This window comes from Elephas maximus, chromosome 25 (assembly GCF_024166365.1).
Source record: "Elephas maximus indicus isolate mEleMax1 chromosome 25, mEleMax1 primary haplotype, whole genome shotgun sequence".
Taxonomy (NCBI): Eukaryota; Metazoa; Chordata; class Mammalia; order Proboscidea; family Elephantidae; genus Elephas; species Elephas maximus.
Window position 1 is genome coordinate 37,342,021 of NC_064843.1, and position 15,779 is coordinate 37,357,799.

At 42.9% G+C, this 15,779-nt stretch overlaps 1 protein-coding gene across 1 annotated transcript in view; it reads right to left on the reverse strand.

The window, feature by feature from the left end:
- The window catches only part of TM9SF4 (transmembrane 9 superfamily member 4), a 50,509-nt gene extending 35,477 nt beyond the window's left edge, over positions 1–15,032 (reverse strand). Inside the window, exon 1 of the mRNA XM_049869080.1 lies at positions 14,804–15,032. Within this exon, the coding sequence (XP_049725037.1) occupies positions 14,804–14,818 (15 nt within the window). The 5' untranslated portion in view covers positions 14,819–15,032. The remainder of the gene's footprint in view (positions 1–14,803) is intronic.
- Between the last annotated feature and the right edge of the window lie 747 nt (positions 15,033–15,779).

Here is a 15,779-nt window from a genome sequence, read left to right on the forward strand (position 1 = left end):
ATGTCACTGTTTTCATGTGGCTGGAGAGACTAAGCTGGAACAACACTTTGGGGTGGGGGGGAGGGGATTTGGCACTCTATATCAAAAGCCCCCTAAATGTACATTCTCTTTGACCCTGCAATTGTACTTCTAGACATGTTAAGAAAAATGTAACAAGTATGCCAAAAATGCACAAAAGAAAATGTTTACTATAGCATTATTTAAAATAGTGAAGTAGTTCATTCACTACTTATAATAGTAAAATATCCAATATTAGGAGAATGGATTAAATTATGGTATGTCCATTTATGTAGTCAAAAAGTGATAATGTATTACTTCTTTAGTTGGTATGTCCAAGTTTTAAGTAGAAAAGGTAAGGTATAAAGCACTGTACACCAGGATTCCTTTTTTTAAGTTATCTTTGGAAAGATTTAAGAGACAAAATGGATTATCTAATTGGTGGGCTTTTTTGTGTATCTATATTTTCTTTTTGTGAGGATTATATAGTATTTATACCACTTATGAAATAAAACAGGCAAGAGAAAACATCACGATTGTGAACACCTAGGTCAGAGCAATCCTACGACTTTCCAGGAGAACCTCCCGTCTTTCCTTTCTAAGCCTTCAGGGAGACACAGGTGAGGCTACCGCTGAGCCTTTACTCAGGCCGTATGACACTCGGACTAGCCTTATTCAAGTACTACCTACCCTTCAAGGTCCAGGTGAAATATTTCTTCCTTCAAGGACCTCTCAGACCCCGTGGGGGGAATTATTCTCTTTCTCCCTTACTTTCCAAGGCACTTTGTAAATATCTCTATGATGGCACTAGAGGCAAGAGAATGGAAACATTACCCAATACTCAAAAGGACTTTCTCACTTATACACATTCAAAGACTGTTGCTTATTAGTTCACTTGACACATATATAAATTTGCACTTGTTTAAAGCCCTACTACAGCATTTTTTGTGTTAAGTTATGGTCATTGAGTATCTGCCAACTCCTCTACCTGCACGAATCACTTGTCTAGCTTTGCTGATGGGGTATTCAATAAATTCTTATCAAACAAATTAATAATAAGCACCAACTAACCTTTGATCTATACAAATATGAAAGCATTCATTCACATACAGGTTTAATACTATGGTTCTTAATCTTCACTGTATCCCCTTGAGAATCTGGTTTAAAAAAGAAAAAAAAAAAACCCCTCACATTTCAGCAGTTCTTGACATTCTCCCTCACCTTCTCTCCTGTCCACGGACCTAGGCTGAGAACGCCTACCATGCCCACAACCTATCTGCATGTCCAGAACAGCAGTTCTCAACTTCAATGCATATTAGAATAACTTGAAGAATTTTTTAAAAATACTGATCTCATCCCACACCAATTAAAAGCCAGAGTCTCTGAGAGATGCGGGCCTGCCATCAGCGTTTTTAAAAGGTCTCTAGATCCTTACTACTCAAAGTGGCATCTGTGGAAAGCACCATCAGTGTTATCTGGAAGCTCTTTAGAAATGCAGAATCTCAGGCTCTACACTAGAACTAGTAAATCAGAATCTACTTTTAAGCAAGCTCCCCAAATTAAAGTTTAAGAACCACTGTTCTGCTCTGTACAAGTGTCTATCCTAGGTGATACAAATCCCTTACAACAAAGGCGCTGCATCTATATTTCTCTTTGAGCAGGTCTAAAATTACACCCTGATAATCAATAGGCAGGCAGCTTTCACATACCAGGACAGCATAAGCTTGGGGCCCTAAAATAAGGGCAGAGCGTGCACCCTCAGCTGTGCATCCTTAGCCGGTCCACTTTGCCGGGCTCCACGGCCTCACTTATTAGGCTGGATTCATATGGTAGAAGTGGGGATCCAAAGACATGGATTTGAAAACATGAATATGCAGTAAACCACCACTCTTATATAGGGTATTGTCATTATTTCTTGCTAATCAAAAACGCATGTGTTCTGAATTCCCCCTCTGAAGAACCCGGACATCTGACCTCTCTACCTTATCCGATATGTGATTGGAAGCCAGGGCAGAGGATTACGATCTCCTCTGGTTATCAAGCCGATTAACTCTAAGAAGTTACTCCAGTTCTGCCTTCTTCTGATACAGAATCCTCCAATCCCAGCTGAGATACACCACCCTGAGGGTACTCAAGGGCTCCCTGAGAGCTCAGGCTGTGAGGAATAAAAAGCAAATCCTGAAAGACTTCAATACACTTTTGTTCCAAAGTCTCAAACCCCTGGAGCAAGCACACACACACAAAACAAAGACAGACACAGCAACAAAGATAATACTCACCTTGGCAGGAAAATATGCCAAAAAGCAACAAGAAGCCACAAAGTCCCTAAGTACCATGGCAAGGCTCTACGGCAGACATGGGCCCTCCCACCCATGAACTGAGTCCCTACTTTGTGCTAAGCATTTTACAAACACTGATTTGTGCCATCCTCACAACCACCTGGGAGATGGGGAGTTTGACCATCATTTCACAGGTGATGTCCATTTAACCCAACAGCTTGTCCAAGTTCACCCAGCCCAAATGTAGGGGCAGGTGAGTTGTGGTACAAGGTGATGAGCATGTAATGATGAAGCTGCTAACGACGGCAGTTAACACTTACCAAACACGGAATTATGTACATAGCCAGGCACAGTTCTAGGTTCTCTTCATCCACTAACTTAGCAAATCTTCACAACAATCCTGAGGTAGGGACTCTTTTATCATCCTGATTTCATAGAGAAGAAGCTCAGGCCCACAGAGGTGACATAACTTGCTCAAGGTTAAAGCTAGCAATTGGCTGAGCCATAATTTGTGCCCAAGGCAGTCTGGCCCCCAAGGAGCCTTGCTGGTACAATGGTTAAGCATTAGCTGCTAACCTATTGTTGCTCTCACGTGAAAGATGTTTACCTGTGTTTTACTGACTATGCAAAGGCATTTGACTATGTGGATCATAACAAATTATGGATAACACTTTGAGGACTAGGGTGTACCTGACCCAAGCCATGGTATTTTCAATTGCCTAGCCCTGGTGGTGCAGTGGTTAAGAGCTAAGGCTGCTAACCAAAAGGTCAGCTGTTCAAATCCACCAGTTGCTCCTCAGAACCCTATGGGGCAGTTCTACTCTGTCCTGTAGGGTCTCTATGAGCCAGAATCAACTCGACGGCAACAGGTTTTTGGGTTTTTTATATGCATGTGAAAACTGGACAATAAATAAGGAAGACCAAAGAAGAACTGAAGCCTTTGAATTATGGTGTTGGCAAAGAATACTGAATATACCATGTAGTGCCAGAAGAACAAACAAACCTGTCTTGGAAGAAGTACGGTCAGAATGTTCCTTGGACTCAAGGATGGCGATATTTTGTCTCACTTACTTTAGACATGTTATCAGGAAGGACCAATCCCTGAGAAGGGCATCGTGCTTGGTAGAGTAGAAGGTTAGCAAAAAAGAGGAAGGCCCTCAATGAGATGGACTGACACAGTGGCCGTAATAATGGGCTCAAGTGTGGCAAGGATTGTGAGGATGGCACAGGACTGGGCAGTGTTTCGTTCTGATGTACATGGGGTCGCCATGAGTGGGAACCAACTCGATGGCACCTAACAACAACATAATTTGTGCCCAGGCAATCTGCCCCCAAGGAGCCCTGTTGGCACAATGTTTAAGTACTCAGCTGCTAACCCACCATTGCTGTCCTGTGCCACTGAGTCATAGTGATCCTATAGGACAGAACTGAACTGCCCACAGGGTTTCCTAGACTGTAATCTTTACAGGAGCAGATCGCCAGGTCTTTTCTCCCACAGAGTGGCTGGTGGGTTCGAACTGTTGACCTTCCAGTGAGCAGTTGCGTGCTTAACCTTTGTGCCACTAGGACTCCTCCCATAAAGATTACAGGCTAGAAAACCCTATGGGGCAGTTCTACTCTGTTACATGGGGTTGCTATGAGTTGAAAATTACCAGCACCTAACAACAACAGTTTGACCCCAAGATCTATGCTTTTACCAGTACAGAAGTCAATTCACCATCTATTTATTGAACACCTACTATGTGTACGGCATCGCGTAAGCCTTATAGAATGCACCCTCACAAGGAGCTTTCAGTCAGTTGGCCGATGGCAACAAGTCATTGACCAAGCACAACACTAGGTCCCTGATGTTATCAGCGGCCTGAGGACAGCAGGTTGGGGAATACACAGGACCAGAAACATACCAAGTCTTGAAGGGAGGGGTGTAGGTCTAAAAACTCAAATCTAAGGCCTGAAGGGAGAGGAGAAGGAAGGGAAGAAGTGGTATTCCAGGAAAGTCAAGGAACATACACAAAGGCCTGGTGGCAACTATAAGGAGTTTTTGGTTGGAGGCTGGTGCTTTTCAAACTTTAATGGGTGTATACAAATTACCTAGAGACCTTGTTAAAATGCAGATTATGATTCAGCAGGTCTGGGGTAAGGCCTCAAACTCTGCATTTCTAACAAGTTCCCAGGAGATGCTGATATTGCTGGTCTTGGGATCATACTTTGAGAGCCACTGGTATAGTGGAAAAAGCACAGGCTTTGCGGGCCATACAGACATGAATTCAAATCCTTGACCCATCACCTCCTAGCTGTGCAATAAAGAAAGAAAGAAATAGCATGTTAAAGGCATCCAGTTTCGAAAGAAGTAAAAGTGCCTTTATTTGCAGATCACATGATCCTACATATAGAAAACGCTAAGGAATCCACAAAACAACTACTAGAACTAATAAGGTGAGCAAGGTCACGGAACACAAGATCAATATATAAAAGTCAACTGTATTTCCACAAACTAGCAACAAACGATGCAAACATAATTAAGAAAACAGTTCCATTTATAATAGCGCCAACAAAGATGAAATATTTAGAAATAAAATGTTGAAGATTGGAGAGACATTCCACGATCATGAATTATAAGACTCAATATTATTAAGATAGCAATTTTCCCCAAATTGATCTATAGATTCAATGCTATCCCTATCAAAATCCCAACAAGCTTTTTTTTTTTTTGTAGAAACTGGCAACTTGATCCTAATTTTATATGGAAATACAAAAACCCAGAATATCCAAAATGACTTTTAAAAAATGGAGGATTTATACTACCCAATTTCTAAACTTATTAAAAAGTTAAAGCAATCAAGACATTATGGTAATAGTAGGCATATAGATCAATGGAACAGAATTTTAAGGTCTAAGAATAAATGCCTACATTTACAGTGAAAGGATTTTTAACAAAGGTATCAAGGCAATTCAACATGGAAAGGACAGTCTTTTCAACAAACTGGTGCTCAGGCAATTGGATATCCATATGCAAAAGGAACCTCAAACCATACACAAAAATTAACTCAAAATGGATCACAGGCCTAAATATAAAACCTAAAACTATAAATCTTCTAGAAGAAAAGACAGGAGAAAATTTTCATGATCTTGGGTTAGGCAAAGATGTCTTAGATACAAAACCAAAAGCATAATCCATAAAATAAAAAAGTTGATAAATTGTTATTTCGTCAAAATTAAAAACTTTTACACTTCAAACGATACTATTAAGAAAATAAAAAGACAAGCCACCAAAACCAAAAAACCCACTGCCGTCAAGTCGATTCCGACTCATAGTGACCCTGTAAGACAGAGAACTGCTCCACAGGGTTTCCAAGGAGCACCTGGTGAATCTGAACTGCCGACCTTTTGGTTAGTAGCCACAGCACTTAACCACTACGCCACCAGGGTTTCCAGACAAGCCACAGATTGGCAGAAAAGACTTTGCAAATCATGTATCTGATAAGGGACTTGTATCCAGAATATAGAAAGAAATCCTACAACTTAGTAAGAAGACAAACCCAATTTGAAAATGGGCAAAAGGTATGTATAGACATTTCACCAAACATATACCAAACCAAAAAAAATCAAACCTGTTGCCGCCGAGTTGACTCTGACTCATAGCGACCTTACAGGACAGGGCAGAACTGCTCCATAGGGTTTCCAAGGAGCAGCTGGTGCATTTCAACTGCCAACCTTTTGATTAGCAGCTGAGTTCTTAACCACTCTGCTACCAGGGCTCCAAAGACATACCAATGGCTAATAATCACATGAAAAGATGCTCAATATAATTTGTCATTAGAAAATGCAAATCAAAACCACACTCACTAGAAAGGCTAAACTCAAAAAGACAAGGCAATAACAGGTGTTGTTGAGGATGTGGAGAAAACTACAACACTCATAGACTGTTGGTGGGAATGTCAACGGTAGAGCCACTTTGGAAAACCGTCTGGCAATTTCTTAAAAAGTTAAACTTACCAAACTACCCAGCAATTCTAATCCTAGGTATTTGTCTAGGAGAAAAAGAAATATTTGTCTGTACAAGACTTGTAATGAATGTTCATAGCCACTTTATTCACAATAGTCCAAAACTGGAAACAATCCAAAGGTGGATTAGTGAATGGATAAACAAAATGTATCCATACGATGCAATACAGCAGTAAAAAGGAATGAACTACCAATATATATTACCACCCCAAAAACCTCAAAAACATTATGCTAAATAAAAGATGCCAGACACAAAAGTTTATACACTGTATGGTTCCATTTATATGAAATGCCCAGAAAGGCAAATCTATAGAGACAGAAAGCAGATTAGTGGTTGGCTGGGTGGGAGCAGAGACTGATTGCAAATGGGCATAAGAGAACTTGTTGGGGTGGCGGAAATGTTCTAAAATACTGTGTCATTGTGGTGATGGTTGTACAAGTCTATACATTCACTGAAAAATCACTGACCTGTACACTCACAATGGGTGATTTTAGGATATTAAATTATACCTCAATAAACCCGGGGAGGGGGGAGAATACCCAGCTAGGGATAGGGTATGGGGAGGAATAAAACAAGTTTGGCAATATATTGATCCTTGTTGAAACTGGGTGATGGATAATGGGGGTTTATTATACTATTTCTTCTATTTTTGTATACACTGGAAATTTTTAGAACAGTTTAAAAACATAGAGATGTTTTTATATACACAAATCTATGTCCATACATGTACATTTATACACATAAATATATATACATAAAAATGTTCTGGAGGAAAAAAGAGTACCTTTCATGAATGGATTGGGAGTAGCAGTGACCTTTTAAAAATTTTTGTAGCTTTTTTATACTAACTTTTTTCCCATGTATGTAGATCACCTTTATTCAAAATAAATATATTTAGACTTTAAAAAGGGGGAGGAAATGGACTGCCTCTGAAAATCTTGGGTGAGTTCCCCTGAAGATGTACAGGAAGTGGGCATAACAAAGCAAGAACAACGCAGAGGGGATTCTGGCATCCTGTATATGGGTAAGTGAATCAAGATCAGCAATTCTTAACCTTGGGGAAGGTGTCCCGAACTCCTCATAGACTCTTATAAAAGCTAGAGACCCTCCTCCCAGGGAAAAAAAAAAAGTTCCAATACACAGAATCTGGTGTATGATTCCAGAGAGAGGTCAGGGACCTAGAAATTCACGAGCTCCTGATAAGGCCCTTGGCCTGGATGCTGCTGCTCTACCTCTGAAGGCCTGACGGCCTGATAGAGGAACACTGCATTTCTGCGAGGAAGTCAAGGTGCAGCAAATAACCTGGTTCTTGGGAAGCTCCTTTGTATCTTCCTATAATTTTTAATTGATCGCCACAGTAACTCCCATATGAGGTTCAGTCTGAGAAGTCAATCAAGTATTTAGCAAACATTTTTTGCAATGTTCAGAGCCCTGAAAGGAGTAGGAGTCCCAAGAGATGTGATGCAGCCCATTCACAGTTAATTTGTTCTACTTGTCATGGGACTTGGAAACCCTGGTGGCGTAGTGGTTAAGAGCTACAGCTGCGAACCAAGAGTTCGTCAGTTCAAATCCACCAGGCGTTCCTTGGAAACTCTATGGGGCAGTTCTACTCTGTCCTGTAGGGTCGCTATGAGTCGGAATCAACTCGACGGCAGTGGGTTTGGTCACGAGACTGCAAGGACAGGCAGCAAGTCAAGGAACAAGGCGACGGCAATCTAGAAGCCCTTCAGGTTATAATCTAATACCCCACCACTGGCAAAGACATGGCAACCAGGAAAGCTGTAAAACTGAAGAGACCCAAGAATCAAGGTCTTTCTCTCCCTATCTGTTTTATTCTTGGGGGGTAGGCATGCAGAAAAATCTCTCCTAAACAACAGCCCAAAGAATGGCTGCTAGGGCTAGAAAGTACTCCCAGCCCCACAAAAACTTGCCCCACCCAGTTTGAAAGGTATGAACAATTAACCTCTACCAAGGAAAATAGGGAAGTTTCCTCTGAGAACTCAAAATATTTCATTCACTCACATTTTTCTGTGACCAGAAGTTAACCTTTTCTTTTCCGGAGCTCCTCTGCTTTGCAATTTCCTTTCCCATAAATAGCATCACCCAGTCTGACTAGTCTGAACAGTCTTTTTTGGCCACTGTTCCATACCTTTCTTTAAAAATAAGCTAAATTCTTCTCTTTCTATCTCAAAGTCACCATTGTAAGGCCACATTAATAACTGTTCCCCAGATTAACAACAGCAAAAAGGCTCTGGGGCACAGTTTGCCAACAGTTAACAGAAATAATTAACCAACCAGTTAAAGCTCCCTAAGAATTCAACCACACATGAATGACAACTAAAGACTACTTACCAAGCAGCCCCATGGAGCTAAAGAACTCACAGAGCAAGAAAAACAGAACCAAATTAGCCACAGGAGATCTGAAAATGTAGCCTTTATGTCAGAGACCACAGATACGGAGTAGCTGTTGAGCAGAGACACATAAACTAGACCCAAAAAACTGCTATTGGGGTAGGGAAACACCTTAACAGGCTGTGCAAATCCAGGTGAAACTAATAAGCACCCTCACAAAGCAACAGGCAACCAGACTTAAACCTTGAGGCCACACAAGTACAGAAATAAGGAATGCAATGAACTTCCCTCTTCCTTTTGGGTATTTATAAAAGAGCTTCCAGCTGGTCCAAGCAACTCTACTGGCAGACTTCAATACCTGGAGTAGAAAAGAGTACTCAGAGTTACAGAGAGCCTGTTTTGTGCTTGGAACTTTGATCTCACATTTCATTTAATCCTGGCAATAATCCTTTGAGGAAGATATCATCTCTGTTTAAGAAATAAGGAAATTGAGACTTAAAGAGGCAGACAGTTTGGCCAAAGTCACAAAACCCATCAGTTTAGTTAGCCCAGGTTCTTGGGCCAAGCTGTAGTTTCTTCATCTGCAAAATTGACTTTCGTAAGGATTACATGGACTATTAAGTGAGCGTATAGTTTATCAAATAAATGTACCATGCAAATAGAATTCTTTCCCCTGGGCGTCAGGTAACATAGGGAATTACCACAAGCCTTTAATAGCTTTTGAATCAGAAAATCAGAATCAGAACATCACATAGAAACCATTTCATTCGGAGGTTACAAATTCAACCACTCAGGGGCCATGTAAGTGACCTAAACCATGGGAATGAGACAATAGGGAGTTGAAGGCCAAGTGGAGAACTGGCCCCTGTATGCCTATTCTCCTATTGGGGAATTCGGGCCCAAATTTTAAGAGAAAATGGAAATCTAGACTTTTTAACATGAAATCTCCCAATTATTAAATGTTGTCAACTAAAAACATTTTAAAGTCCTGTGCCAGCTAAAAGACAAACAGACAAACCCAAGTCTACATCAAGATGTGGTCCATGGACTGCCAATTTAGAGCATCTGATCTACTTCAAGTAGAACTTGAGGCCCAGAGAGGTTAAGGGACTTGCCAAAGCACCCAGATTCCCTTACTAAAGTGGCTTAAGAATTCAGTTCCAACTTGTGATTCAATTTGGTTTCCTAAGAAATGCAAGTAGCATTTAGTGTACCCTCTAAACATAAAACCTGGGAGGTCTGTCAGTTTAATGCATCAGGCATAGGTGAGAAATCATGTTAGGAAGTCAGAGACGGAAGCAATGAAGAGGAATGAGACGGAACTGAGCAGTCCTGGGTGTTCCCATCCATCTATGCCCCCATTTGGGAAATGCTGGCGTCAGCAAATGGTTCAGGGATCAAAGCAGGTTTGGGGATGCACGTTTAAGTGGCTCCTATCATTCAACTCTGACCAGATGGCCCTGTTCATCCATGGTCCTTCCCACCTTCCTGACAGTGCCAAGAGATCAAAACTCAACCTTTTCCAACATTCTGCAACCTGCTTCTTTAATGCTGAGATCAAAGGCAAACTTTTGTCCAGGTTGTAAAAGAGAAACCAAGAAGCAACTTAGTGCTATCTCTGCCTCCTCTGTACTTCCGGGGGGGATTGAGAGCATCCTTCGAAAAGAACTCCTTGGAGAAACACATTTTAACCAAGATGTGGTGTCAGCATAGGGAGCCCTGGTGGTGCAGTGATTAAGAGCTCAGCTGCCAACCAAAAGGTCAGCAGTTTGACTCCACCAAGTGCTCCTTGGAAACCCTATGGGGCAGTTCTACTCTGTCCTGTAGGGTCGCTATGAATCGGAATCAACTTGACGGCAACGGGTTTGAAGGGTGTCAGCCAGCACCCCAGCTCCAAGAACATAGCAGCTCCTGCTGAACACGTGCCAGATGGGCCAACTCAAGAGCTCAGACAGATAACACAACCAGCAACAGCTTGGAAAGACCTCAGGGTAAATGACTATGAAAAAAAAAAAAACAAAGACCCCAGCAAAACGAATCTGATTTTGTAGGCATATTTGCCTAAGTTACCTTAAACGCGAACACTCTAAACCACAGAATTTTCAACCTGGAATTTAGAAATCAAGTCCATATGTGGAAACTAAGAGAGCCAAAGTAATTTGCCCCAGGCCAAACAGTGAATCACGCACAATGTTGGGACTAAACCCAGGCTCCTGACTCTCCCACCCACACGTGAGGCCCAAAGGAGACAGCAACTTCCCACAACCCCACACACGAGACTGGGGGCACAGCTCAGACCTTCCGTTCCAGGACTCTACCCATTCAGCTGCCCAAAGGTTAGCACCAGATTCTGTCACTAAAAACAGTTCTTCTGCTTTTGACTGAAGGTGGGAGACTGGCTAGCATTGCCTCCATCTGTTCAAAAGAACCTTGAGGTCATTCGGTCCATTCCCCCACTCTGGACTGGATCAACCCAAAGTAACCTCAAAACAGTACGAACGGACCTAGCAATTCCACTCCTAGGTATACACTCAAGAGAACTGAATATGAATGTACATAGCAGCGTTACTCATAACAGTCAAAAGTGGAAATAACCTAGATGTCCATTAGTGAATGGAAAAAGAAAATGTGGCATAATCATACAATATATTATTTGGCAATAAAAAGGAATGAAGTACTGACACATTACCACATAGATGGACCTTGAAAACATTATGCTATATGAAAGAAGTCAGACACAAAAGGCTACATATTGTATAATTTCATCTATATGGAATGTCTAGAACAGACAAGGCCATAGACAGAAAGTAGATTAGTGGTTGTCAGGGGCTTGAAGGAGTGACTGCTGATGGGTATGGGTTTTCTTTTGGGGGTGATAAAAATGTTCTGGAATTATAGATAGTGATGCTGGTTGTACAACCTTATGACTGTACTAAAAACCACTGTACCACACTTTAATAGAGTTAATTTTATGTTATGTAAACTATATCCCAGGTTAAAAAAAGTATTTTAAAAAGTGTGAATAATGATATATGTGAGAGAAGTCAGGGTTTTATTCTCCGAATTAAAACTTTTAGACTCCTAAGATGCCTAAAAATATACCCAGTGGGCATCTCCCAAGTTCTACCAAAATAATATTACCAAGAGAAGTTTTCCATAAAAAGTGAGATATATGAGCCTGCCTCTTACCTCAGACCCAGTTAGATCAACTCTGGATTCTGAAGCTTTATAGCAATAGTTTAAATCCAGTGCAGGAGAAAGGCAGGAAAACCAAAGAAAATTCCAGCTTATACCAGCTATCTGCTCCTACGGTGGGAGAAGTCTTGCCCTGAACGTTCAGGAAACACCCACCAGGCTAACACAGTCCTGGGTGGTGGCAGCCCAACCCTCAGGGAGGAAAGAGTCATTTACCAAGGACAAGGAGCAGGGAAAAGCCCATAAATAACACTTGGGTGGTCAGAAACTTGCACCCACAACCCCCGTCTTCAATGCAACAAAACAAAAAAACCAGCCTGTTCCCATGGCCACTCAGTTCCTCTCTGGTTGTATGACCTCCTTGGTTGTACCCCAAAGCAGACACACCCCCACCCCCAATGGTTGTGAAATGCGAAATATTTGTGTTTATGAGGGTGTAAGGACTGTTCTGACTTCTGTGTAAGAAAAGTGCTCGACACAGACCAAACCGTCTATCTGTGGCTCCACTTTGCCCGTTACACACATATCCTGGTAATAAACCTGCCTGTACACCTTTTCACGATTGCACCAAACATGAAATTTCCCAAGTGCACCCTTTAAATTGGCCTCTGTGGATCACGGTATACATATATACTTCCTTGAAATAAGCTACTTTTTTCATTAATGAAAACACAATACTCCCAGGTGACACAACAAACATCACTTTCCACTGTGCTTAGAATAAAATCTAAACTCTCCAGTTTGAGAACAAGATGACACCCTTAATGTATAGTCCTGAAAGTGAAAGCACACTAATAGAAAAGGCTATTTCAAGATCTAGTCCACAGACTGTAAACTGTAGACTCAATTCAAAGCAATCACAGGCATGCTTCTAGAAACTAAGCTGCTCCTGCTTCTTTTCAATTTCGTCTTGTATAATTCTCTCCTACCCCCACCCCCCACCCCTCACCTCGATTCAGCCCCCTATAGCCTTCTGTATGTTTCTCAAACCAAGCTCAATACCAAACTCTTTCCACCCTTGGACCTTTACACTTGCCATTTCCTTTGCCTGAAACACTCTGCCCTGGAACTTTGGATGCTGATTCTTTCTTATCAATCAGGTCTCAACTTGTATCACATTTTCTGAGAAGACGTCTCTGACCACCCAATCCAAAGTAGTTGTGTCACTCCATCCCCCCAGTCACTATGGCTTCATATTGCTATCTTCACAGCACTTACCACTCTGACATTATCTTGTTCATAGCCTGTCTCCTCAGACTAGAAAACCTCAACAAGGGTAGGGACCTTGACCCTCTAATTCTGTGCTAGTTTCTGATACAGAAGAAACACTCAAATATTTGTTGATTAAATAAATGTGTACTAGAAATATGTACTGCCAACTTATCACCTCTTAAAAGTCTCTGAACCAGGCAGGAATTTTCCAGTAAAATACCATAAATGCTACTTTATTGAACTTTTCCCGTCTATAGCCAAGAGAGGGTGTGACTTCCTGTTAAGTTCTTACATCATCCTTATTCTGAATGTGGTCTGGTGAAAAAAAAACGGGGAGGGGGGAGCTTTCAACATACCACTTTTGGGATTTGCCCCACTTGTGGTTTAGACTAAAGTCTGAGACCACAGAAACCATTAAGGCTGTGAAACCTTTTACCCTACCTCTGAGGTGCTAAATAAGGAATACTTCATTAACAGAGGCAGGGAGACCCTTTATCAGTCAATAAGCTAACCCTGGCTCAAGAAAACCAACACCAAAGAGTGTAAGCAAGAATCTTCCTTTGCTAAAGTCAAATGTCACGTCCTTTTCTCTCAGTCTTCCTTTGCATTCACTCCCTGGATAAAAGTATCTGCTGAGGAAGCAACATACAAGAAGACCCTGAAAATCACTCTGGACTAAGTGACTTCAATTTTGGTTTTGGTGTCTCCAGCTGAGCTTCTGCAAGCAAGGCCAGTCCTTCGAAGAGCTATTTCCAGGGTTCTGTCCTGGGACCAGCAAGTTCTTATCCACCGTCCAAGCACAATTCTCTTACCTTCACCCTGATGCACACACCCTGGGAACGAACCTGCACTCCTGAAGAGCTGTGTGGCCCTGCTGGGGTGTGGGGGGGTGTGGGGCAGCCAGGTGGGGCTAGTATAGTGCTTTTTAAAACATAGTTCACAGGCCACTTCCATCAAAATCACTGGCATGCTTATAAAGTGCAAATGGAATTTCTGGGCATCACCTAACCCTGCTGAATTAGAATCTTTTGAGAGCCAGGATCAGGAAGCTGCAATTTTAACACGTTTCTCCCCCAACACACCCGAGATACTTATGCACTGTAAAGTTTGAGAACCAATGGGATCAACGGGTCCCCCCAAAAGGCCAGGGAGTTGATTGAGAGAATACAAGGGCAGGGGTCTGGGGATGGAAGCTGGGGGGCGGGGGATGAGGGCATACTCTGGGGCAGCGGGAAGTCAAGAGGTGTGCATGAGGTTGGGAGGACAGGGCTCTGGAAAGGGTCTGAGACAGGACCTGGACTGTGAGGCCGGTCAGAAGTGAGGTCGCATTCGTAGGTCGCTCAGGATGGTGGGAAGGCGGGGATGCGGGGTGAGCAAGATCCGGACGTGAGGGGGAGGAGCGAAAGTGACGATAATGGGGGACTCTCGAACGGGTCAGGGCCTGGAGGTGAGGACTAGAAAAGGGGGTGACGGGGGCGGGAACGAAAACAGGAACGGCACCCGGCTAAGACAGTGGCCAAGGCCTTCCCTCCGACCCAGCGCCTCCCCCAAAACTCAGGGCCTTGACAAGCCTGAGTGCGGGGAGCGGGACCAAGGCTGGGGGGGGGGATTTGGAGGGAAGCGAGCCCAGTCAGGGGCGGTTCTCAGGCCTGATATAGGGGTCCCAGAGGCGGCTCGGAACCAGGCATGGGGAGCCGGAAGGTCCTCGGATCCCCCGGAGAGCCCAGCTCCAGCTCCGGCTCCCGGAGTCTCCTTCACTCACCATCGCCGTCGCCATCTTGGATCCACGTGTCGCCGTAATGATGTCAGCGGAAATGGCGCTTCCCTGGTTACAGATTTTAACTCAGCGAGGTGTCCCACAGACTTAAGTTGCTACTGGAGCTGTGCCCACCGGAGGGGTAAAGGAGACTTAGCTCCTGCTCGGAACGCTGTTGTGGGTCGTTAGGTCGCCGATTAGGTGAAGAAAAAGAGTGGTGTAACTATGGCCGCCATATTAGCTCCTGGCAGAGACGTTGCCTCCTCTCTCAACTGCATTGTGGGTAGTGGGGGTATGTGGAAACGCGCTCGCTTTCTGGGCGCCATCTTTACTGTTGGCAGTACAACCCGTTGCCAGGGTTACCTGGAGCTTTGATGTCGGGAAGAAGGATTGGCACTTGGGCTCCAATAGCAGTCCGATTCGGAGAATAATTTGAAATTGTATATTTAATTATTTACTTGATTGTCATATATTTTCTGCAATAGATTGTAATGCCTGTGAGGGTAGGATCCTATCAGTTTTTTAACGTCCCTCTGCTTCTGTCTTCTCATCTATAAAATGGGGAGATACTTAAGATAACATTTTCATAGTAGATTTACAATGAGGAATCGATGACATAATGTACATAGTATGTATTCAATAAGTAATTGTCCTTATATGCTAATTTGTAATGGTGGTTCAGTGGTAGAATTCTTGTCTTCCCTGAGAGAGACCCAGTTTGATTCCCAGCCAATGCAACTCATGCGCAGCCACTACCAACGTCTGCAGGCTTGCATGTTGCTGTGATGCTGAACAGGTTTCAGCAGAGCTTCCAGACTAGGAAGAAAGACTTGGCAAGCTATTTCTGAAAATTAGCCAGTTAAACCCCATGGATCACAATGGCCCAAACCTCAACTGATCATGGGGATGGCACAGGAATGGTCAGCCTTTAACTTGGTTGGGTATGGGGTCACTGTGAGTCCGGGAGACCCGACAACATGAC